The 26,778-nt window shown below is 29.2% G+C and overlaps 2 protein-coding genes across 3 annotated transcripts; both read left to right on the forward strand.

Moving 5' to 3' along the window:
* The first annotated feature begins 3,994 nt into the window (after positions 1 to 3,994).
* Positions 3,995 to 18,644, forward strand: LOC123267395 (ras-responsive element-binding protein 1-like). 2 transcript variants are annotated; one of them, XM_044731999.1, is made up of 4 exons: positions 3,995 to 4,511; positions 11,840 to 11,907; positions 11,987 to 16,846; positions 17,477 to 18,644. In XM_044731999.1, exons 1-4 carry the CDS (start codon positions 4,493 to 4,495, stop codon positions 18,059 to 18,061), a joined length of 5,532 nt encoding a protein of 1,843 aa, XP_044587934.1. In that variant the 5' UTR covers positions 3,995 to 4,492; the 3' UTR covers positions 18,062 to 18,644. The 2 variants fall into 2 exon arrangements, with proteins under 2 accessions (XP_044587934.1, XP_044587935.1); XM_044732000.1 differs by lacking the exon at positions 3,995 to 4,511 and adding an exon at positions 9,969 to 9,999.
* Positions 18,645 to 20,479: 1,835 nt separating this feature from the next.
* On the forward strand, positions 20,480 to 26,217 carry LOC123268055 (dual specificity protein phosphatase CDC14C-like; the record flags this gene model as incomplete). Its single annotated transcript, XM_044732937.1, has 7 exons — positions 20,480 to 20,869; positions 21,006 to 21,250; positions 21,813 to 22,074; positions 22,146 to 22,275; positions 25,429 to 25,741; positions 25,803 to 25,940; positions 26,036 to 26,217. Coding segments are annotated over exons 1-7 (1,560 nt in total), but the record flags the coding sequence as incomplete, so codon positions are not given.
* Between the last annotated feature and the right edge of the window lie 561 nt (positions 26,218 to 26,778).

Consider the following 26,778-nt stretch of genomic DNA (forward strand, 5'->3'; position numbering starts at 1 on the left):
AAAAAAGTTAAATTTTAAATAAATATAACATATATATAAAATAAAATATTTATCTCTCTAGTTAAAAGTATTTTTACTGATATATAAGAGAGTAAAATACGTAATAAAATAAGTCTTTTAAAAATAAGTTTTTTCCCTCTTTTGCATTTTTCTTCGCTATTTTACTAATGTATATAACTTTTCAATATTTTTATGGAGTAAAACATTATTTATTTACTTGAATTCTGTAAATGTTGTTCTAAAGCGAATGAAAAATAGTAAAATATTTTTATAATCTATGTTTTAGTACTGAAGTAAATATAAATGCTTTTAAATTTTAAACAATATATACAAGAAAAAAATTATTTTTCAAAAAAACTTAATTCGAAAAATCTAAATACGTGTTTCTCAATTTTATGATCAACCAAGATCAAATAAAATAAACTATATAAATCTTACAGTTATTGTTTATCTCAAAAAATAATATATACTTATCAAAAATGCGGAAATGCATTTTACGCGTATATATTGAAAGTAATAAGATATACACATATATAATAAAAAATCACGCTTCTTCCGTCTACTTATCATAAAAATCAATAATTATCTCTTGGTGTATTACATGAACAAAGCGAGTGAGCCATATATAATAATAATGAGAAAGAGAGAGTATACGTCTATATATAAATATACATAAAAACAGTGAAACTATAAAACCGTTAAAAAATATATCTTTAGCCATATCAAATATAAAATAACTATAATAAATCTTCAAAAAGATTTTCTCCTCACTCCCATATTTTTACATCACTTGCTATTTGCAAATTAATCTTTATTAAATTCAAAATAATGATACATTTATATTATTATCTTATTTATGAGGAAAATCTCACTTTTAAGAAATTATAAATTATCATATTAGCAGATGAGTAAAATGAATTGACAAAAAAAGTAGATTTTTTTAGTCTCTAAGTTTAATCAGATTAACACTTAAGCAATGAATATATGTTATATTGTCATAATGGTAATTGAAGAATCAACATTTTTAGAAATTCCAAATATGGTTTAAATTTCGGTACATTAAAGAAAAAACTCGAAGTGAATAAGTAAAACGAAATTTACACAGAGAGAAAAATTTCTTGACTGGAGAACAAAATTCTTGGCTCAAGAAAATTTTCGGGTGCTTGAAGGAAGACCGAAGTTATGTTGGCCGAAGTAATAATTATTCTCGAAATTCTATTCTTGATGGAAGTAATTTTTTCTTAATTCAAATTATCATAAATACTTGATACAATAAATTTTTATATTTGATCAAGATTTTTGGATACTTTAGAGAAGCAGCGCCACCTACTTCAGCTGAGAAAAAAATTTTCTCACCTTGAGAAAATTTTTCTCTTGAATATTTGATACCCATTTCATACCATTTTAGCATGCAATTATACATATTGAATGAAAAAAAATGATTCAATATTATTTGATCTTCCCATTTGATATTTTAATCAATAAAAATATCAATGAAAATTTACTTCTATCGAGATATTTAATTTTTTGGAGCAAGAGAGAAATTTTTTCAAGACAAGAAAATTTACTTCTAAGTATCAAGAACTAAATTTTTTGGAGCAAGAGACTGAATTTTCTCAAAACAAGATTTTCTTGACGTAAATAAATTTTCTTGGATCAAGATACGTATTTCTTACAGCAAGAGAATTAATTTTGTTGGAATAAGTGAAATTTCTTGTGTCAAAAAAAATGTTTTTTTTCGCCCAAGAAAATAATTAGAAAGAAAAATATTTTCTTGGCTCAACCTTTTTTTCTGTGTAATTTTCGTTGAATAAAAATGAGAAAAGATTGATCAATGATCACTGTGTAAAATATCTCTTAAATATGTATATTGTCATCCAATCTTTGGATTTGTAAAGTATCTGTGTGTTTTAAAATACATGGTTTGTTCCTTGCATGGAGTAATTGGATGGTTCAAGGCGACGTTTTGACAAAAAATCGTGAAGATGATTTTTTTCAAGATGGCCAATTTCGGCTTGATTTACGAAAGATTTAGAAAATTATAAGAAAAATACTGTGAAAAATTGACCACAGACAAAGCAATTCAATTAGAAGGAGACAACGTTACCAGAGAGGCAGGTGAAAAGTAGTTGATCCCTGAAGAAGCTGGGCGTAGTAAACACGTTCCTAATTATTATTTAGTTACCTAAATATTTTTGTAAGAATCCTATTTTGAAAAACTATTTACACCTGTTTTTATGAATTATCATAGCCAAGGAATACTTTATTTTGTATTAGATGATTTCTATCCTCAGGAATATTTTCTTGAATCAAAAATATTTATTCTTCAGCCAGAATTTAAAAAAACTGCTCTTACAACAAAGTAAAAAGTGAAATTTAAGTAAAGAGTTATACTGTAATAAACGTAAAGAATTATTACAGTTAATTATATCACATACGTGATATAGTAGCTGATAATAAACAAAAATTTTTGTACAAGCATTAGAAGACTAAAATTTGTAGTATCAAGGATTTTTTCTTTATCATGTAATTACTTCAGACATGAAACTTGCTCCAGAATTGAATCCAAATCTTTAATAGTCTCGAGGTCGTTTAACAAAGTTGAGTTTGATTTTTTGAAAGATTTGCGTCTTATCTCATAAAAGATGGAAAAAAATTGATTTAATTCAAGAGATGATATTTTGAATTACTGTAATTACTCTTAGGAAATTGTCTTGAATCACGCCGAAAAGTTTTTTAATTGCAAAATTTATCTTAGTTTTCTTGAAAATTATTTTCTTTATTTTTTCGTGACAAATTTAACAAAAATTTATCTAAAAATAAAATTTAACCAATCTAAGAAAGATTTTTTAGTTTAAAAACTTTTTTGTTTGATTCAAAATAAATATTTAAGAGGATCTTCTCGGTTCAAAATTCTTTCACTAGATTTAATTTAATTTTTGAGTCAGTGCAAACAGGAGACTGAAAAAAAAATTAATTTGATTCGAGAGAAAAATTCATGAACTAAAAAAATAATTTTGAAGAGGGTAATTGTCTTGAATCAAGACGAAAAATTTTTAAATCAAGTAAAATTTTCTTAAATTAAAAAAAAATTTATTAGTTCAAGAATTTTTTTACTCAAATCAAAAAGATTTAAGATTTAAGCTCTTCAAAATTATATACTTAAGGGGGTATTCTAGTCTAGAAGAATGAATTTCAGGTAATTTTTTGAAATGCCGTAAAAAAAAGGCAATCAATATTTTTACCATCCATTTTTTTATAAGTTATTTATAAACATTACAAGAATACAGAAAAAAATCAAAAAATCAAAAAAGTTGAAAATTCAAAAAATTAGCAGCTGATGAAGTGGGGGGGGGGGGGGGTCTCAAAAAATTGGTACGTGACCATGCCCACGATTCTAACCCTCCTAGCAATCGGAAATAAAAAAATAAAAAAGATTATTCATCTAGAGTAATGACGCTATGGCATTAATTCAAGAAAATTTTTTTTTCTCTATAGAGAAGAGATTTCCTAAATTAATTGAAGAAATCGATTAAATTAACAGAACTAATAGAAATTTATTATATAATCTTCAAGAGAAAATAAAAACATGAATATAGTTAAAAAAAAGAAGCTACAGATGTCCGTTTGTGCAGTAATACACAGAAAGGTCAGGCACACTGTTCGAAGGCTGTTTGTTCTGCGGCTGCTGTTTCTCCTGCTGTTGCTGCCGCTGGATCCCTGAGCTGATCAGACTAGCGGTGAGTCCAGGTAACCGGAGTAGGGATAGGAATGAAACATCAGAGCAAATGTGAGCGAGGTAGAGGGAGTCACTCAGTCTAACACAACTATACTTATATCCTTACCCATACCAGCAGATGGGACGTTATTATTATGTGTATGTATATAAAATATACTTACATATTATATAAAGTTAACACAGTATCACAAGTGTCGATCGCGGCAGTGTAGTTTGAGTGTAGTGGAAGTGGTAAGGGGTTTACTAACTCGTCGATCTATCGGCAGAGCCAGAGCCAGCGGCAGAGAGCCAAGCTGGTCGTTCATTTGGTTGCAATACAGCTCACCAGAAAAGAGTGGGGATTTTACCTCGACCGATAGCGGAGAGTAGACGGCAGACTGGAGGGAGAGATGAGGTCTGAATCGAATCGAGGCAGGTTGAGAGAAATTGTCAGGAGAGTCACTTCTCGTCAGAGAGTTGTGTGAAAGGCATCTCCCGTCTTCTCAGCATTTACTCTCCTATTACATATGTATTATAACTAAAATTTTTGTGACTTGTGAACAAGTTTATTCATCATCGTTAATCGTTCGTGCAACTTGTGGATTTTTTTCAGTGATTTTATTACACAGTGATTATTATTATTATTATTATTTAGTGATTGTGCAATTGCATATTTTTATTTTTTAAATAAATCCCGAAAACTGTGTAAATTCACAATGCATTGTGTATTTATGAGTTGGAAAAAGGATTAATTGTCTGTGTGTTTGCACCGGCATGGATTGCGCTACTAAGGGTAAGTTTCAATTCTTATTTATTTTTTATATTACTTAAATATTTTATTTCAATAAAACCAATTTAACTATTATTTTATGCACAGATGTAGAAGGTAAGGTGGTATACGGTGACGAAAGAATTGGGTATCATCAATATTTGATGATGTCCCGCAGCGATTATTGATAACGAAACAATGAGATCAGTCTTAAGTACGCGGTTTTAAGACTTAAATAATTGTTTTTTTGATACTGGGTTTAAACAACAGCAAATAAGAATATTTTGACATTTTCTCAGATTTTACTTTTAGAATAAGTTTATTATTTGGCGATACATATCATTTGTTCTTGAAATTTTTATTAAACTTTCGGCAACTACTTATATTCCAAAGATACTCAAATTGTAAATAAGTATTTTAATCTCTTTCTTATACAAGCAATTATTCTTTTGTATTTATTCTGAGAAATTCTGACGAGATGAAATAACTTGATGTGTGTATCATCAGATTTAGTGACAAAACAAAATAAAATCTACTGCATTGAGATTTATTTTGTTATTATTATTATTATCTCAAGATGTTTGGCTACTTTTTTTTTACAAGCAAAATAAATGACACGCATGATCGTTTTACATAATAAGATGAGAATTTTTTTTAAGCATTCTTACTATTTGAAAATACACGTACAAAATTTTTTTAGAATGTATGACAGTAAATTGAAATTTTTTATTGATAATTTATTTAAATAATTTATTAAAAAATAAATTTTTGTATTAAAATTAAACAGTTGTTAAATTAGAGATTTTTTGTGAATAATTAATTATAAAGAAGAAATTTTATAAAATTTATTTTTATATTTTTGTTGTAAATTATTTATCTAAAAACAAAATAAGTCTCAGATTATTTATACACTGAAAAAAAATTCTCGGCTTGAGGGTAAATTTTCTTGGCTTAAGAAAATGTTAAGGAAGATTGAAAGTTTCTTGAATGAAATCAAAGTTTTTTGAGTCAATAAAATTTCTTCGTTTCAAAATAACTTTTGTCTTCCTTAAAATTTTCTTGATACAAGATGTTTTAAATTATGACAGTTGATTAAAAAAATTTTTAACCAATTTAAAACTAAATAATTGTAATCAAAATTTTTTAATTACACTGAGTTTTTTTAAATTTCAAAGTACATTTTTATTATTACAGTCATTTTAATTTCAAAAAGTATATTATGATATTGAAATTAGCAGACATCTGAAAATTTTTAAGTTTTCTTCTTCGAAGAAATTATAAAAGTAAAAATACAATATAAACTCTTCATGTAGAAATTGAAAGAAAATATGAATGTATTTTTTCAAAAGTATTAAAAAAAAAAATTATATTATTTTGATCAAATTTTGAAAATTAATGAAAATTTTCTTACGTCCCCTGTTTTATTGTAAAGTAATGCTACTAAAGAACGAAATTATGAGCGAAACGTAAAAATTGCAAGCATCGTGTATTATCCTAGTATTAAATATAAATTAAAAAAAAAAATTGTCCAAGTATCTGATAATTTCGGTATCATAATATATATTTTTTAAAAAATATAAAAATCTTTGAAAAATGAGATGAAATGATAAGTAAAGGCGTGGCTTTACTTAAAATCCAAAACAAACCACTCCCTATTTTGAACCCCCGTTAGAAATAAAATTTCTAACCCACATCGATACAGAAAAAACTGACGTGTCTAGTTTTTTACATAAACTTTTGTAAGTTGATAGTTCCCGGCACGTGTCGAAAGTTGACACCACGTAACATATTATATCCTAGTACCGCAAATTCATTATCGGGCCCACCGTTCATGATATTAATTTTGAAATAAAATAAAATTATTAAGAACTTGTTGATTGAACATGAACATCCTCTCGGTTTTTAAAGTCCACGTATCAAATAGTTGCATTTTATATTAGATAAAATGAAGTTATAAAGTTGGCTTTAGACAAAGCATTAATTTTAAGCACATACAGTCTAGAGTGTAGAGCAAGTACTTTTTGATTCAGGTACATATGTGGAAACACTCGGTTGGGCCACGTATGCCTCCGTGATACTTAAAGCTCTTCAACTTGGAGCTTTGTAACAGAATATAACTACCAATGTGCTACGTCCACATTTCTGCATTTGATAACATATGACCTGTACTATTGTTATATATTTATATTTATATCCCAGTATAGGTGTGTGTGTATACCATATTTTTAATGTATAATACCATACTCTACTTCATCTACTTATATACCCTTCAACCTCTAACATAACTATGTCATCTTCTGACATTTTCAGTGCTATTACCCTATCAATCTTGATGCCAAGATAAAAATAATTATTTATGTCTAAAAATATTTATCAGTCTATGATACTTTTTACTTTTGATAATTGAGCTCATTGGACTCTGATGAGATTAATCTTATTCAAGTCAAATGATGTCAATATTGCACTGAAATAGTTATGATGTAATCATTTTTTTTTTAATCCTATAAAAATTTGTTAATTTTCTATAAATTGGAGCAATTTTAGTTTTTTTTTAATTATTTATTAACAGATGAATAAATTAACTTAATTTAAGCAAAAAAAATCATAAATCAAAGTTATAACTACCAATATATTAAAGAAATAAACTTTATTCAAAGAAAATATCTTAAACCAAAACCATTTAACAGAAATTAATAATCTTGAATTAAGCAAAAATTATTCAGAATGATCAAGTTTATTTCTCTAACTATGAAGAATTATACATTATCTTGAAACAAGCAGAATAAATTTTTCTTGGCTTAAGTAATTTATCTTGCTTCAATAATTTTTCTGCTTAGTTCAAGGCCAAGAAATTCTGAAAAATAATTTTCTTTCTTAAAGATATTATCTTTTATTGAGAAAAAAATTAATTTTTTTTCGCTCTATAAATAAAGCAAAATTGTCGTCTGCTAATAAAAGGATTATAAAAATGTAGATGAATACACAGAAAAAAAAAGTTCTTGAATCAAATATATAATTTTAAAGAACTTAATCTTCTTGATTTGTGTAGAAAAATTCTTGAACTAATAAATTTTTCTTGATTTAAGGAAATTTTACTTGATTGAAGAATTTTTCTCTCGAATCAAGTTAATTTTTTTTTTCAGTGTACTTTAGATCATTTTTCAACTATTATCAAAATTACAAAAGGTCAAATTAACAATTTATTCATTGCTGAGTTAAATAAGAAAATTAATAATATATTAATACAAACAAAAAGCATGGTAATGATAAATAGATAACACAATAAATTATATAGAAAAATCTTGTTTATGCTGCTTATTAAAAATTCAAATTTTATTTCAGACTTGACTTATTAATTTAGAAATCAAAAAAGTGTTTGGTTCATTAAAATTAATTTCTATATCATGAAATTGTCGAAAAGTAGATACTTTTATCGATAAAAGTAAAAACATTTTTTTTTGTAAATCTAATTATAATAAAAAGAGAGTCAATATTATTATAATCATAGTTTTTTTTTCGTAAGAATATTAGATTATAAAGTGTAGTAGCTAGTAGCTGTATACATTTATTAGAAAAAAAAAAATATACATATTATTTCGTGGGATCTTTACGGTCATAAAGATGTCTGAGGTAGACTTGTTAAATTGTACGAGGGATGGACGGGGGTTCCAGGTGGGTAAGTCCAAGGTTGTCAGGGTTACAGCTCTCGAAACACACGGGCCAATCGCCATTTTTATTTCCATCTCACTCGTGTCATGTGGGTGTAACCGCCCGAGCAGAGAGCTCAGAGAAGAGAGAAAGAATTGCCTGGGGTGGGGAAAGAGGACAGAGCTAATATGTAATATAATGTAATGCATATGGAGTAAAGAGAGAAAAAGATAACCCAAGCATGAAGAAGAAAATAACAAAATAAAAGTGGGAATCCCAGGCAAGTGTGAGTGAGACCAAGATAAACTACTCATCGAGCGGATAGGAGGACGATGGTGAGTTTTCAACAAGAACGACTGGGTAGGGGAGGCTGTCAGGTCGTGAGAGAAAAAGACGAGTCATGGATAATGAGGATGAGGATGATGATGATGAGGATGAGGGGAACTTACGAGGGCAAAATGATTGGCGGAAATACGCGGCATCGGGGGGATATTTGAACGACTAATGGTCGCTTATATTGAGATGAAAAAGGTGAAAGATCCTGATAAACCAATGAGAGTTGCTATTCAGGGTGACGCCCTCTTATATATTTATCCCTACTTTGCTTGATACAGCGCAGCATCTTTCATTGCAAGTGCGCGCATGTTATTTCTTACATAAAATTGACTTTGCTCAAGAGAAAAATCTTTAATCAAAAAATTTGTTTTCAAGACGGCTGCCCAATTTTCAAACACAGTAACTAACAATTTTAAGATTTTTAAAAATTTTTCTTATTAAAAAAAAAGTTTGCACCCTAAATTGATAAAAAGTTTGATTTATAAATAGAAAATACTTGAATATAAATATTTTTGAAAAAAAATACTTAAAATTAAGGTCTAAAAGTTATAAGAAATGCAGAAATTCTAAAAAAAATCAGGTAGGTATAAAAATTTTACAGTTACTGTGTTTTAAAATTGGACAGCCGAAGAATTAAAATAATGTTATTGGTTCAAGATTTTTTTCTCTTGAATAAATTTAATTTTTTTATTAGTGCATTAGTTTTGACTTCTGCCGAACTTGGAAAGTTTTTAATTGCAATAAAAAACTTTTTTACATTAATGAAATGTATACCATTGAAGTCTAACATGCTACTGCTATCATCAGTATCATAATAAATTTTGAAAACAACAGTATTAATAATAATCTTACCGTAAAGATTTTTTAATGGAATATTTGCACACTGATAAGAAAGTAAATTTCATTCAAGAAAAATAATTGTAAATTAAGAAAATCATTTTGAAGAACTTTATTGTATTGAACTTTTCTCATTAGTCTTGATATTAATATAAATCACCTGTTGTAAATTAAATATATTAATTACACTCAAATTATATCTGAAGATAAACAATTTTTGTAATTTATTGAATTAAAAAAATAACTAGAACTCTTATGAATTTCAGAATCTCAAATAACAAACATATGTGTGTACACATTTATTATTTCGTAAAAGATTATTATTGTAATATAAAGTTAATTGCAAAAAATCTCCTTTTTTATAACAACAACAAAAAAAAAAGTAATGCTGTGTTATAAGGATTTTTTTTTACAACTTGAGAACTTTAGTATGGGAATATGGCGAGAACGTCGAAGATGCTCTCCGGTGATGAAGATGGAGATTTCATGTTACAAAGGCCTTTCTTGAATTATACCCACGTGTGTGAGCAATCTTTTAGTAAATGTAATAATGTATATAACTTATATATATAAAGACACAAGACGTTTCTCTTCCTGCGAGAGACAACAACTCGAGTTCCACTTTCAAGGTTCTCCATATTACCAAGCGCAGGGTTACCAACAAGATCCTCTAAGATGATAATCATCCAAGGTTATTGCTGTATTTAATCGCTAAACAATTCAATTATTATACATTTATTAATTCTGTCGTTTGAGCTACGTAAATATTTTCTATCAATACCATTATCAACCAAAATTATAATTAAATATAGAGAGACGCATTATGCGTAATGACTTACGTAAAATCGTAGTACGGGAGTTCGCACGAGTTACGCATCTAATCCTCAGTACCATAACATCATCATCATGAATCATGATATATCAAGAATGTATGTGGTACATTCAGTAGAATAAGAATATATTTATATATTCATATGTACATGTGTGTTGTGTTATTACTCGTGATGCCAAACCCGTTTCCCATCATCATAATCCTTCGTATCAAAAGAATTGTGTTGAGCTTTGAGCAGACTAAGCTACATATATATATGTACTCCGTACACTTGACTACACTGGTAATGTAGTGTAAGAATGCATATAAAATCACCTGTCAGTACAATTATATTACACCTGTGACGCCAGAGAGTTGAATTCATGAGATTATTGTTTAGTTCTCTGCTCATTAAACTTTTTTAAGCTATTGTATTTTTTATGCTATTAATAATTTCCAATGAAATTATTTTATAAATATATATAACATGATTTCTTCGTAATTCTGTAATTTTTCACTTATATTTACAACTAATCGATCTCTTCTTACCGTACATGATATACCATTCATCTATTACAATTCTTAAGAACAATGTTAAATTGTAATATTTAGTCTGCGCCTTAATTCTCAGCAATACAATCGATAATATTATTAATTCTATTTATTATTATAATAATTAAAATAGCAATTTATATTATTTTTTTTTTTATTTCATTATAATTTTATTGTTTGTTATTTAAAGTAGACATTAAAAAATAGGTCAGTTAAGTTTTTATGTAAATATTATTAAATTGAAGAAATTTATGTGAAATATTATTGAATCTAATCCGAATGAAATTTTTTTTCGTGTAATCACACTCGAAAAATTTGACGCACTATAAAAAAATAAACAAAAGAAAAAAAATACCGCGACGTGTATCCGTTTGTGGTTAAAAAAAAAAGTAAAGCCTGAGGTTATAATAACGATATACTGATAAAATGTAATATTATATTGTCCCGGATTTAGCCATCTCCGTTTTAGCTTCCGGACTACGTAAAAGACTTTTCTCATATTTATAATTGTTATTTTTATTTAAATTTCGGTATATTTATTATTTATATAATAGTAACTATTAATTATCGATAAAGAAATTTCATAAACTAAAAATACTATATACGCATTGATAAATTTTATAAAATAAATAACTATCACGATTAAGTTGTAAACAAGTTTCTCTCATAGATACTGAAAAAAAATAATATCCCAACGACATTGGGAGTTATTAATTTTTTTATATACCAATATACGATAATTTGTTATTGTGTTATAGGAGATAACAGAGTGATGATCGTAAGAAGCTTGAAGAGAAATATCCGTCATGTCTTATCGTAAAACCTATAATATGTTATCGTAAATGACAATAAATTGGTTATTATTATATTACCTCTGACGTTCTATATATTTAATAGCAATCCATCTGGAAGTTTTAATAATCATCACTGGTATCGATTGTAAATGGTTTTTATTTGGAAGCCAATCTATTTCATTTTAAAAGCTGTCATTAAATAATTTATGTGATTATGCTATATTAATGTTGGGAAAACCGGTGTCATAATGCGAGGGAATTTTAGAGTTTTTTTTTATTACTTACTTTGAGATAAATCTTGAGCGAATTTTGCTTCCTGAAAAGTTGTTAATATTATGATACTAATCCTTTTTTTATTTTTTTTCTGATTACAGTGACCATTGAAAGTGAACCAGATCAAAGACTTGAAAAAAATCAAACTGATGCAGCATCATCGTCATCGGTAATTATTATTACTATTAATATTATTATTAGTTATAAATTATAAACTATAAATTACAATAAATATTTGTTTTTAACAGCTTGAGCAGTCAGACGGATTCAATTCATCCCGTGATTTGACAAACCACTTGCGAGATCACAACTCTCCTCGTAGCATTACAGATTACAGCGGCGAAGAAGACTACTCTTGTCGCGTTTGCCACAAAGTATTGAGCTCAGCAAGTTCATTGGACAGACACGTTCTGGTACACTCGGGCGAACGGCCATTCAAGTGTAAATACTGCGAGATGGCATTCACCACCAGCGGTAACATGAATCGTCATTTGCGGAACATCCACCGCGATGTGGTATCATCACCACCACCAAACAGTTGCACCGATTCTGAGGGTAGCAGTGACTCAGAGCGACCTTTATCCCGACGCCGTCACACTGTTGATGAGTACAACAATAATAATATTGCCAAAATAAACAACACTGATGATGATAACGAGGATGATAATGTTGATGGCATTAATAATAAATCATCTGTATTTCGCAGTAAAAGAAAGCGAGCTGATGGTAAAATCGAAAATAGCATTGCTGAAAGTAACATTAAGAAACAAAAATTAATTATCAATAATACATCGGTAATAAATGATTCCAAAGATAACGACAACGATGATCATCATAGCAATGATGATAACGGGCAAGATAATGAAGAAGACGAGGATGGTGATGATGAAATGACCGCTGTTGACCAAAATTCACTTAATTGTCCGCTGTGTGAAGCCAGTAATTTTACTTCAGCTGCATCAATGAATTTGCACATTGAAAAGTACCATCCAAATTACAAAAATTCACAAGTTATTAATTTGCATCGCCTTATGAGTCAACGTTACAAAGAAAACAATTCATCGGCGACAATTACAACACCGTTAGCACTATCAGCAAATAAACATTTACAAGATTCAATAGTTGGTTTCAATGATTTAACATTTGTTGATTTTTCATCCGGTAAATTTCCAACAATAGCACGTGCTGTTTGTGAACAATTAGTGCATCGCCCGGCTTCTGGTGAAAGTGCTACATTTTTATGCTCAAAATGTCTACGTGCATTTCCATGTAAATCGGCATTAGATTCACATGAAATCGATTGTGGTAATTCTAATTACCAACAGGCTCATAAATTACGAGAAGATAAGGCCAAAGATAATGATTTTTTTGCTGGATTAGATTTACAAAATAAATCTGCTCTTGTTAATAACAACAATAATAACAACAACAACAATAACAATAACAACTCTGAGTTCAAAGAAGGCAGCAAGGACCTTGCTGATATTCAGAGTATCATTTCTGTAACATCAGGACCGATATTACCTCGTTCAGACACAAGTACGCCAGACCATCAAGTAAAACTTAATTCAGCAGCAATTTGTTCATCTGGTTCATCAGGTACCGCCAACTCGGAGTACCATGGCGAAGAAGAGGCCCAGGATGCATTCGCTGCTGAATTTCGTCGCATGAAATTGAAGGGTGAATTTCCCTGTCGGCTTTGCACTGCTATTTTTCCAAATTTAAGAGCTTTGAAGGGACACAATCGCGCGCACATGGGTGTTGGACCAGGTATGCCTTATCCGTGTAACATGTGTCCCTACACTTCAACTGATAAAGCAACACTGGTTCGTCATTTGCGATCACACAATGGTGATCGTCCTTACGAATGCTCGCTTTGTAACTATGCATTTACAACGAAAGCCAACTGCGAAAGACACGTGAGAAATCGTCACAATAAGTTGACTCGGGAAGAAATAAAGAGTGTGTTGATTTATCATCCAAACGAAGACTCGACAAATGAAAACATTGATAGAACATCACCGCGTGTTATGAGAGATGAAACACGAAAATCATTAATTTATTCAACATCGTTATCCAATGACAGAGATGATTATTATAATCCTCACCATCTTCATCATAATGGCAATAGTAATAATAATAATAGTCATCACCATCAGCGTGAACATCAACACCATCACCATCAGCAATTGCATTATTCAATGGAAAATAAAGCACAAGATTTGCTGTTGTCTGAAGAGACATTGAGACTTCGTCAAATGGGAATTCCTACAATGATACCAAATCCAATGAACCATTACGACAAATCTGATTTATATTCACGTTCACCAGTTGCTGCGGCAATCCATCATCACCATGCATTGGAATTAACCCACAGGTTAGCAGACAACACGCCTGTTAATCCACGTGATTATTTAATAAAGTCAGATTTTATGAAAATGAACGACCAGGATTCTAGATCTTCCGATGGTAGTGTATCATTAAACACGAGTAATAACAATAATAACAGTACTAATAATAATAATAACAATAATAATATTAATAATAATAAAAATACCAATAACAATCAGTCTCTAGTCAGTGAAACCAAATCCGCTGGCGGTGCTGCTGATATACACCAAAGAATTCAGGCTAGTCCAATAGACTTAAAGCGTCAAGATGTAGCTAACACAACAGATGATGCGCCTTTGGATTTATCAATGGATGTTCTGGATCTTAGCAAAAAATCACGAGATATGTCTTCGGATTTAACATCAAGCATATCATCTGACGACAACAATAAAAACACCAAAGATCTGTTTGATGCTAATCAATTTTTACTGACACAAGCATTGCTGAAAGCCGGACAAACAGGTAATTCACCGAGTTCTATCGAAGCTATGTATGCAAACGCCCAGCAGTTGTTTTACAGAAATTACGCTGGGTTTCCAACCCCACCAGCTAGCATTCTATCACCATTTATATTCAACGCTCATTTATTCAATCAAGATCTTGCTATGAGGGAAAATTTACAAAAGGAATTGGTGCGTGGATTGCAAACCAGCGGAGGTAATTTGATAGAATCACGCTTAAATAAACCACCCTCTAGTTTTCCGGGCACTGCTGCTGCGTATCCTCAGAACCGTGACATATTAACCGGCCAATCGATGAATGAATCAGCAAACGATTACTCAAGATTGGCAGCAACACCATCGACCAGCGCTGCTAGTGTCATCAGTTCACGCGACCGTTTGATAGACAATAACGGAAGTTCTTCAAATTCCGTAAAAATGGTTATTAAAAACGGCGTATTGGTGAGAAAACAAAAACAGCGCCGATATCGTACCGAGCGGCCATTCATTTGCGATCATTGCACAGCCAGATTTACACTAAGAAGCAACATGGAGAGACACGTTAAGCAACAGCATCCTCAATTTTGGTGTCAGAAGCCTCGTGGAGGGCATTCGACGCGTGGAAGACCTCCAAGTTATCCACCAACTATGCTAAGGACTAAACGGTACTCTGTTAGACAGTCGACACATCCTTATCCGACCGCTAGATTGCCCAAAGTAAGACATTCATCACCTAATACTGACGACAAACGTCCCATTTCTGATCGCGTAAAGTATGCGATTCTTGCACAGCAGTTGAAGGGCAATCACAATGAAGAAAACGATACAGATGAAGAGTTGATAATTGATGAAAATGCTGCGGATAAAGACAACGTTGAGCATCGGAACGATGAGCGGTCTACCAGCTTGTTGAGAGGAAAATTGGAGGAAAGTATTGAGAAAAATAGTTCTAACACTGCCAATGCTGAAGAATCTGTTGTGGAGAATGGTGGTCTTGAATCTTTGGTTGAGTGCAAAATTGAGCCTGAGGATGATGATGATGATGAAGACGGTGACGAAGAAGAAGAAGATGAAGATAAAGATGTTGACAATCGAAAGATAAAGAATGAAGATGGTAACGCTGACTTGGCAAGTGTTTCCGAATTACTGGACAATGCTTCGCAACAGTACCAACAGTTCAGACCGCAAGATATGAGCGACGAAGAAGGATTGATTGCATCAACAAGCGACTGCAATAATTCCGGGAGCGATGAAAAATCAGACTCTGTTAATTCGAATAATTCTTCGTCATCAAAGTCTATTAAGAAGAAGAAGAAAAAGAAGAAGAAGAAATCGGCTTACTCTATGGCACCCAATCGTGTGCATTGTCCGTACTGCGAGCGTCCGTTTCCTTGGTCATCGTCATTGAGAAGACATATACTGACTCATACTGGACAGAAACCATACCGATGTGATTATTGTCCGCTTTTATTCACTACTAAATCAAACTGCGACCGTCATTTGCTCAGAAAACATAAATCAAACGCTAGTATTAATAATTTACAGTATAACAGCGGAAGTGGTGGTACTAGTAGCGTAACTAGAAATTTATCCTCACCAGAAGCTCAAGAAGTAACGACTATTAATAATAATAATACGTTTGCGACGAGAAATGTACCAGAGAGACCCTACAAGTGCAATCTCTGTCCGAGTTCTACATTCTCGACACTTGGAAACCTAAAGAAACACAAGGCCACCAAGCATTCGCACGACGATAATAATAAATTATCATCAAGACCCGATACTCCGACTAGCGAGATTAACTCAGATCAGCCAAACAGCCCTACACCCTGCAATGAACAAAATGAACGCAGTGACTACGAGAGCCATTCGTCAAGTGTCTCGGACACCATGGAGACAAATACTGCGGCTGTACCCACATCAACCTCAACTCCGATTTCAAATGCTGCGTCGATCCTTGACGTAAAACCAAATTCAAACAGTGTCATCAATTCTTTGATTAATGACGCATCAAAATCTCGCAGACCTTCACCTAGATCATCACCAGGACCCTCGGATTCGCCATTCAAGTGTCATCTCTGCGATAGCGGGTATGCTGATCGACATGATTGTCTTGATCACATTAAGGACAATCATCGCGAGTCTTGGGACTTGCTGGTTGCCAAAGGCGCTCTTGATATGGACACTGAAAATATTGAGGAGCACCACCTTCAGCACCAGCATCTCAGTGATGGTGAAGAAAAACGGGGAAGATTTCCTGATTATACCAACAGAAAGGTAAATATTTTTCTTTTTTATATTTTTGATTTGGAAATTTTAATTTCAAAGAGGACTTTTTTTTCAAAGAGTAAAAAATTTTCATTCATAGTTTTTTATAATTTTAGCTTTTGAAATTTTGTTTCTTATTTATTTGTTAAAAAAAATTATAAGAATTATTAAATATTTGTGTACATTATAATTATAAGAAAAAGTAAATTAGTTAAAAGTAAAAAATGCAAATTTAAAAAATTAAAAAATCCATTTTCACATTTTTTAAAATGATTGATTGATTTATTTATAATTAAAAAATTGTTTTATGTCTTCTCCGATTTTAATCATGTTATTTTCAGTAAGATTATTTTTACAATTATTTATTTTACTAGAAGATATTTTTTATAATACTGAAATCTACAGACTCTTAAATTTTTTTTTTTTTGTTTAAAAAATTAATCAGTGAAAATTTTTTTTATAATAATTTATTTTTAAGAAAATTAAAAAATTACAAAATCAAATTTTTTTTTTTAATTAAAAAATAAATAGATAAAAATATAAAAAGTATCTCTTTGAATCACATTTCTTTAAATAAATTATAAATATTGATAAAATAATTGATTGATCGAATAACTAATCATCTTTAATTTATTACAGGTGATGTGCGTATTTTGTATGCGTCGATTTTGGTCAGCAGAGGATCTAAGACGTCACATGAGAACTCATACGGGAGAACGACCGTACTCGTGCGACATATGCTGTCGTAGATTCACTCTCAAACACAGTATGCTACGTCACCGTAAAAAACACGAGTCTACTGATTCAATAATATATGTTGGAACAAGTGGCGACGAAGAGACGAATCCAATTCAACCACCAACAATAACACCGCGTAGTCATCAACAGCAACAGTTGATGATGGCATCGCCAGTTATCGGTGACACGACACGTCTACAAGACAGAATGTCATTGCCAAGTGTTGGGTCAGTGGCTACCGGTGATGCTGCACCAAGCAGACTTATGAGTAGATTTAATCCTTATGAGTCATTGACAACATTGACTGGTAAATTAACAAATAGTCAACATAATAATATTAATAATTGCGAATCAACTCCTGATACGGAAAATGACTTGATATCGAATTTACTTGGAATTAGAGACAAAAGTATAATTGATAAAGTTCTTCAAGCATCTGCTGATGATGCTGCTAAATTACTTGGGGTTAATAGAAGCCACGATTGAGCTTAATATTACAATTATTAATTGCTAGTTTATATATTTAATGAGTTATCATTTTGTACAAAATATTATTATTAATTATTATTATTATAATTATAATCATATTATTTATTAGATTTAATTGGGTTGAATTCAGGTTTCCCATTACGTTCACAATTGTGCCTTATGGATAATATTAAAAAATCTCAATGTTACGATAAAAAAATGTTTTTTTTTTATCTACTTGAGAATTTGGCATTTAAAATTCATAAATATTAATGTTCGTAGGTATATAATTATAGATAAATTAGATTTCGTAAGATTTATACATAGAAAAAAGACAATTAACTATTTTACTGATAGCTTAATTTTTTTTGAGAAACTGATGCGAAAAATTTTTTTGTTTTATATTTATAAATATTTTTTTTTTTTTAATTATTGCAAGATTAGCGATTTTGTATTGTAATTATATTATTATAATTAAGGGAGTTGGTGCACTTTACGGGTTGATTAATTTTTTTCTTGATTGGTTGTGTCTAGCATTTTGTTTAATTAATATATTCTTATAAATTATGAATATTTTAAGAGCGATTGTAAATTTAATATAATTATTTGTGTATATAAAATAAGTAGCCATAAAAATTAAATTAACTATTCGGATAATTATAATTAATTTAACTTTGTTTAATTGCAAAATTTTGTAAGTACAATATTTATTAATAGATACTGAAAATTAGTAAATTTAAAAAAATAAAGTCAGAATAATTGTTTTTGATTAAAAGATAAAAATATATAGGAGAAAAAAATATCTGTAAACAATTTTTACTAATTCGAAAAGAACGACTAGACTTTTAGAATTAGTAAATAAAATTGTATTTGTGATTTAATAACTATTATTTACGGTATTAATATTATTTTTTATCAGGTAATGACGTTAAATGATTGTCGATTTATTTCTATGATTTATTAACGTCATACAGTTAATATTATAATGATGATAAGTGTCTGAAAGGTGGATCTAGAATTCCCAAAGATAAAATTAAACTATTTAAATTAAATAACAAAAACTATTTAGCCATATATATTTTTTTTTAACTTAATGTTTACAATTATTATCGCGTACTGACTGCAGGAAATAATAACACGAATGTAATAGACAGTTTAGTGGTTAATTATTCAGTTATAATTAAGATTTGTATAAAGAGACATAAAAATAGTGAGACATCAAGTGTGAATGAAAAAGTATCTCCACTAATTATAACAAAATATAATTAATATTATACTAGTTGATTTAAAAATTTGACAACTAAAAATTGTGTAAAATGAGGATTTAAAAATATGTGGAGCAATATATAATTAAGAAATCTGTAATCGATAATTTAATTTATATTTTACAGTCTAGGTAGATTTTTAAATGTAAATATACATATATATTAACGTATGTAATAATTATAAACTAAATAATAATAGTATGGTGTTATTTAAATTGTTAATTTTCCTTTATGGGAAATAAGAATAATTGAATGCAATTATACCAAATAATGTAACGGCTTGATGAAAGATCGTATAAAATGTAAACTTCAGCTAGATCTAAGGAATAGAGAAGAAAACCGTAAAAGTATTTGCTAATTTGTCTTTATCTCTTACTATCTCTATTTTTTATTTCTCAATTCAAGTAATTTCTTTATTTTTTTTTTTTTTCAATCTATTAATTAATTTTATTATTATTATTTATTCTTTTTTATATAAATAATATACAACTTATAAAAAATATATTTAATAATTATATCTATTTATTATTATAAGCAAGTGGATCTTACGGTCAGTAAATAGTTATTTTTGCCTGAGAATATTTTTCTTGTGCATACTTACATCAATAAAGTTCATTAAATCTTCAAATAAATAAATACAATCATGGTTTATTTAATTTATCAAATAAATATCGTGACCGTTAATCAATTATTTAAGCGTATTCCATTTAAAATAAAAATTATGTACATCAATACATACATTATTGTATGAAACCGAGACATGGATGTCTCTTTTACGTAATAGATAAAAAAATTAAATTTCATATTTAGTGCTACAAAATAAATATTGTAATTTGTGCATAAATGATTGTATTGCATCTTTGTTTGACTTTTCAGTATATATAAGTAAATAAAAGCAATGTAAACCTTTTAAAACTTTATCTTATTTATTTATTTACCGAAACCATAATAAGTTATTTGTAGATAAATTACAATAAATTTAATCTAGGGTATAGTTATAACAAATATAGAATTATAAAAAACTGTATTAGTGTTTTTTTTTATAATAATAAAAAAAAAAAAATGAAGAATAGTCTACAATCAGAAGTAAGTAATTTATTCAGTTAGTAAAAATGGCATGATATGTCAATGCTGAAAATTGTTAAAATTAACAAAATTTTCCGTTCAATCAGATTAAATTAAATCCAACAATTAAAATTTAATTATACTAATTTAAATAGTAAATGATGACTTAAAAATTCTAATGTCAGAAAAAAGATCAAGATTTTAAAATGGCTAACCATAAAAATTTAACTTCACCCGACAACTCAACCAAAGTATCAAAATTAATTCCCCCGCAAAAATTGACTGATAACTTTGAATTAAATAGCATCAAAAGTCACCCAGATATTAATCACGTTGCTGAATATATAGATAATAAATTTTACTTTGCAATCTTGACTGAAGGTAAAAATCTACCAAAGAGTATAGCTGACGTGCATTTTTTCAGTATTGACGATGAATTAATTTATCAGAATTTTTTCAACGATTTTGGGCCATTAAATCTCAGCTGCTTATACAAGTAAAATATTTAATATTTTTAAATGAAATTAATATTTTATTTGAATTTAATTTTCTAGTTGATTTCATACTTTGAAAAAATTAAATTTTTTTTTTAATATTGAAAAGAATAAAATAATATAATACTATATTTTCAGATATTGTTGGAAGGTTAGTAAAAAGCTGAACAATCCGCGTTATTGCGATAAACAAATAGTTCACTACTGTATAAAAAGCAATGAAAAAAAAGCTAACGCTGCATTTTTAATTTCGTCTTTTGCTGTTTTATGTCTAAATAAATCTCCTAAAGATGCGTATAAACCATTACTAGACGCTAATATATCACTGAAACCTTTTCAAGATGCTTCGATAGGACACTCTATTTATCATATACGATTACAAGGTAGGTGATTAATAATTAATAATTATAATTACTCATTCACTGAGAAAAAAAAATTATTTTGAAAAAAATTGGCAATGTTTTAATAAGAAATTAATTTGTTGAAAATTTTCAACAATTCACTTCTTAGCTGAAGAAATAAAAATTTTCTCATAGTAGCTTTAATGAAAAAAAATTTCGATTGACAACTTGTGAATTTTCATTCAAAATTATTTTTTTCGAAATCTACACGGAAAGAACAAGATGACACTGGATATCATCCCAGATTATATTGAGTGAAAAAAAATTTCAGATAGTAGCTAGTATAATCCAGATTACAATGAGTATAATTCAGATATCACCCAGTATAATCTGGATTTTTTTAACTACTGGGATGATATTTTTTTCTTTGTCTCAATACTTGTTTTTATTCAGGGAAGTTATTGTGAAAAAAATGTTGATTTTTTCAGATAAGAAATAAGATTGTTGAAAATTTTCAACAAACTGATTTTTCATCACATTTTTTTCTACAAGAAATTTTTTTTCTCAGTATTGATGAGTTATTAATTAATTTTAAATATTGCAGATTGTTTGAATGCGCTGTTTAAGTCTGTAGCTTTCGGATTTTTAAATTTGAATGATTTTGATGTAAGTGAATATGAAAAATATGAAAAAGTCGAGTATGGCGATATGAATTGGATAGTACCACAAAAATTCTTAGCATTTTCGGGGCCAAGTACTGAGCCAGGGACTCTATATCATGCGCCTGAACGTTACCATGAATATTTTAAAGAAAATAATATAAGTACAGTCATAAGACTGAATAAAGAATCTTATGACTCATCAAGGTTTAAAATTTATTTTAGTTGTTTATATTTAAAAAATTTATAAAATATTACATATGTAAATTATAAAATAGGTTTACTAGGATTGGTATCAATCATTATGATATTTATTTACCGGACGGAAGTATACCATCACGTAAAGTTCTCTATCAATTTTTGTACATCAGTGAGGTAACAAATGGACCGATTGCAGTTCATTGCAAGGTAAGAAAATAATTTAATTATTTGTTTATTTTAAAAAATTTATATTCGAACTAATGTGAACGTAAGAGACTTAATAAAATTTGGTAATTATGCAGAAGTGGGTCGCTATCTATCTATTTTTTGGCCATAAAAAGTTAAAAATTTTTTCAAGATTTGTTAATTTTTTTATTTAAACTTTCAAGTACTGTTTTTTCCCATAGTGTTACCGTGTATCATGATTTAAACATTTTTTTTATGAATTTTGCCTCACAAAAATTAATATTTAAAATTGAAAAATTAGTGCATCATCTCCAAATTATTGATAAAAATTAAAAAATTTACAAATTATTAAAAAATGTATCAGTTGTATGACAGTGATGTCATATCAAGATATCTGGCTATTAGGATTTTTTATCGAATAAATTACTGTAAGGAAAAATTTTAGATATTATCAGTGCAATTGTACAAAAAAATTTTTTTCGTTTTAATTTATTTGTCAAAAAAAAGTAAAAAATGACCAAATGTCTGCTAATTTCAGTATCATGATGTCATATCACTGATTTGCTAATTTGTTCAGAATTTTGTGCTCTTTAAGAAAAACAAGAGTTCATTGTATATTCTCAAAAATTTTCAATGAAAAACTAGACAAATTGCATTTTAAAAATTTTCAAATGGATAAACTTATTCTTCACCTTTTTAAAAATTTCATGCATGAATCCACTGGGAAGAATAAAATGAAAAAGAAAAACTTCAATAAGTTAATTTTTTGATTATTTATAGCTAAAAATAAGTATACTACTGCATAATTACTTCTTTTTGATTCCCTATACATTACCGTATTGTCTTTTTCTGAGAAATAAGTAGGGTAAAGGAACTAAATATTAACCAGGCAGCATAACAAGTTGATTTAAAAAAATCTTGTAATTTAATTTTATATTCAGTACGGAATTATCAATTTTGAATTATAATTTGAAAAAAAATTTGCGCATGCACATAAATGTATGCAGTTGTTATAATAAAAAAAAATTAGGAAAACGGTTGACCTTTTTATAATATATGTATCTTTTTCTCGCTTTGCTCTCACGGAGTTCTACGGAACTATCTCTGTCACACTCCCAACAGCAGAGCAATTGCAGTTTCGATTGGTTTCACGAAACGAATGAAATTTTTGAAAAAAACGCTTTGTGGTGAAATAGTTTATTAAATTATCTATTATCTCTAAAAACGTTTTTTCAAAATTTCCATTCGTTTTGCTAAGCCGATTGAAACTGCAATCACTGGTCTCGGCTGTTAAAGGCCATCCCTGCAACTTCCCGCTAATTCCGTTAATAAGGTAAAAGCCCCAATATATGATCATGTACCAGTATATGATCACTCCATGTATTTATATATCTATATTCACAAATATAGGTATACAAATACATGGAGTGATCATATACTGGTACATGATCATATATTGGGGCTTTTACCTTACCTGGCCGCTTTTTCTGAGCTCTTTGAGCTCAAAAATACAATCTGTGTGTTGTTTTGAGCTCTCCGAGCTCAAAAAGATACCTTTTCTATGCTTTTGAGCTCTTTAAGCTCAAAAGTCTGATAGAGGTTTTATAGAACACTATTTTTTGAATTTTCAAACCTCAATAACTTTTGAATGAATGAACCGATTTTGACGCGGTTGGCGGCATTCTACGCAGTTTTATAAGCCTCATGAAGAATTCCTAAGTTTCAATTGGTCGAACAAGAAATTTCGGAGTAACTCCGAAAAAACACTTTTTTCAGTTTTCTTTCGTTCACGATATCTCTCGAACGAATCAACCGATTTTGACGGGATTGGCGGCGATCGACGTGGTTTTTCAACTTTGAGAGCTGATTAGTTTTTGGAATCGATAAGTAGAGCCGTTTAAAAGTTATCCCAAAAAAACCACTTCTGAAAAAATTTTTTTTCCTTTTTTTTTTTTGAGATTTCTCCAAATTTCTCAAAATCTATCGGTCCGAATCGGTTCAAATTAACAGGAAATCTAAGTTTGGCAAAGCCCTTTCAAATGTCACCAACCGCGATGAAATCGGTTCAACCGTTCAAAAGTTATAAGAGGTTTACATACTTACACACACACACACACACACACACACACACACACACACACACACACACACACACACACACACACACACACACACACACACACACACACACACACACACACACGCACACACACACAGACAGACATAGTGACACCCTCGCGGAAATAGTCAGGAAAGCTTCCTAGGACCTCAAAACGTCGAGATCTGATGAAAACTCGATTTTCAAAAAACGGGCTAAAACCAATAACTTCCCGATTTTTGAAAATTTTCAATTTTCTTAGCGGGAAGTTAAAAATAAGTTTGTGATATAATCAAGTATTTGTCCAAAAAATTGAACATCGAATATTAATTATCAATAATTTTTGTTAGAAAAACCATGCTAATAATTGAAATAATATCCTGTTTAACAATTGGTGTTGTAAATTATCCAATATACCTAATATTAGTATAACTTCAGTCATTGATTTAAATATGAGTACTGAAGATATTAATATTGAAACAGAATACAAAACAACTAATAACAATACTGAAATTATGAACACGCAGTGAATAGATTACCTAATGTCGAAACTATTATAGATTAAAAATAACAGTTATTTATCAATATAGTAAACATAATGCTATTGGTCAGTATTTGAAAGATAGGCGGTCAATATTAAGTGCATAATGGTCAATTTTAAAAACAATCGACTGTAACGTTAATTATTATACAATTTAATGTATAATATTATGTATTTAATAAACAAAAGTATTATAGTTTGTAAAGTAAAAATATAAAAAAAGCATAACAATCGTTTCAGCTTATAAACTTTTCCAATAAATTAAAAAATAATGTAAGGTAAAAGCCCCAATAGATGATCACGTACCAGTATATGATCACTCCATGTATTTGTATATCTATATTCACAAATATAGGTATACAAATACATGGAGTGATCATATACTGGTACATGATCATCTATTGGGGCTTTTACCTTATTTATGTTTATTTTATCTAAACTGGTCAATATTTGGAGCCTTTACCCTAAGATATCTGTAATGTGAGGATTATTGTTGATTTTTCTGCATTATCATCAAAAACACTATTAATTTCAGGCAGGATTAGGACGAACCGGTTCATTAATTTGTGCTTATTTGATAAAACATTACAAAATGACCGCCAAAGAAGCTATAGCATGGACACGAATTTGTCGGCCTGGTTCAGTAATAGGTCATCAACAAACATGGTTAGAAAGTATGCAGAAAGAATTACTTTTTAGTGGCCAGCAATATCGGATGAAGCACTTTAGTGAAGTTGATAAAATTTTTCACCATAAATATGGAATGTACTCAATAGTCCAAAAAATCGAGCGAAAAAATAATAGTGTGAAATTACCAAAAAATTTAACTTTCCGACAATACTTCAAACGTAATAACTATTCAATTATTTGTCAATAAATATCGATTGCTTACTTATCTTTTATTTACAGTTGATAGCGTTGAAAAAAATAAAAGTGATGATTTATCATGGAAACGTAAACTATCTAATAATGATATTTCGACAAAAAATAAACAGCTTAAATTTATTAATTTCTTTGGTACCAATGGTTCTATTTGTGATTACATAGGTAGAGTTACTTTTAGCCATTCATTATAATAATATTTATTTTAGTGTTTTGATTGAAATTAAAATTTACTTTTAATTTATTGTACTTTTTTACAGTGAGAAAATTTGGTGGTTTATCGGAAAGAGAATCAACGTCATCTGAAAAGCAAACTGACAAATCGTCTAATTCAAAATTAGGGAAACGAAATTCAACAGATGAATTGACAGTGGTTAATCATCAAATGAATAAGTCTTCTGACGTATTAACTCAAGGCGACCTTTTGAAAAAAATTAAAATTAATAACAATTAAATTCTTCACTTTAAAAAATTTTAATTATCGGTTTTTTATGTTATTTATAATTAAACTTTAATTTCATGAAAAAATTTGATTTTTAAGTATTATAATCATAAGGTAGACTTCAACAATCAAAATAATTATAATTATGCCGGTGTTATTATTCATAAAGCTGACTAAATTAGATAATACAAGGATTGAAATTTCTTGTTTTTTGATACATTTTTTTAGCGTCTAAAAACTTGTAATTTGCAAAATTTTTCAGTTTCAACTTCTCGCTTTGAATCGCTAAATGAATAATTTAGCGGAAATTATTAATTTCAGTTCGATTTTGAGAATGCGAGTTTTCATCATACATTCACGTTTTGAGATCTTAGGAATCCATTCCGACTATTCACGACTGGACGTCTGGTCGTGTGTGTGTGTGTGTGTGTGTATGTGTGTGTAAATAAAATTTTTTAGTACGATATCTTTAAAACGAATCAACCGATGGAGATAAACGAAATGGCGATTGAAAGTGTTCATTGAAACTTTGATCTGAATAGATTTTGAAGTCGATCGGTC

This window comes from Cotesia glomerata, linkage group LG6 (assembly GCF_020080835.1).
Source record: "Cotesia glomerata isolate CgM1 linkage group LG6, MPM_Cglom_v2.3, whole genome shotgun sequence".
NCBI classification, from domain to species: Eukaryota; Metazoa; Arthropoda; class Insecta; order Hymenoptera; family Braconidae; genus Cotesia; species Cotesia glomerata.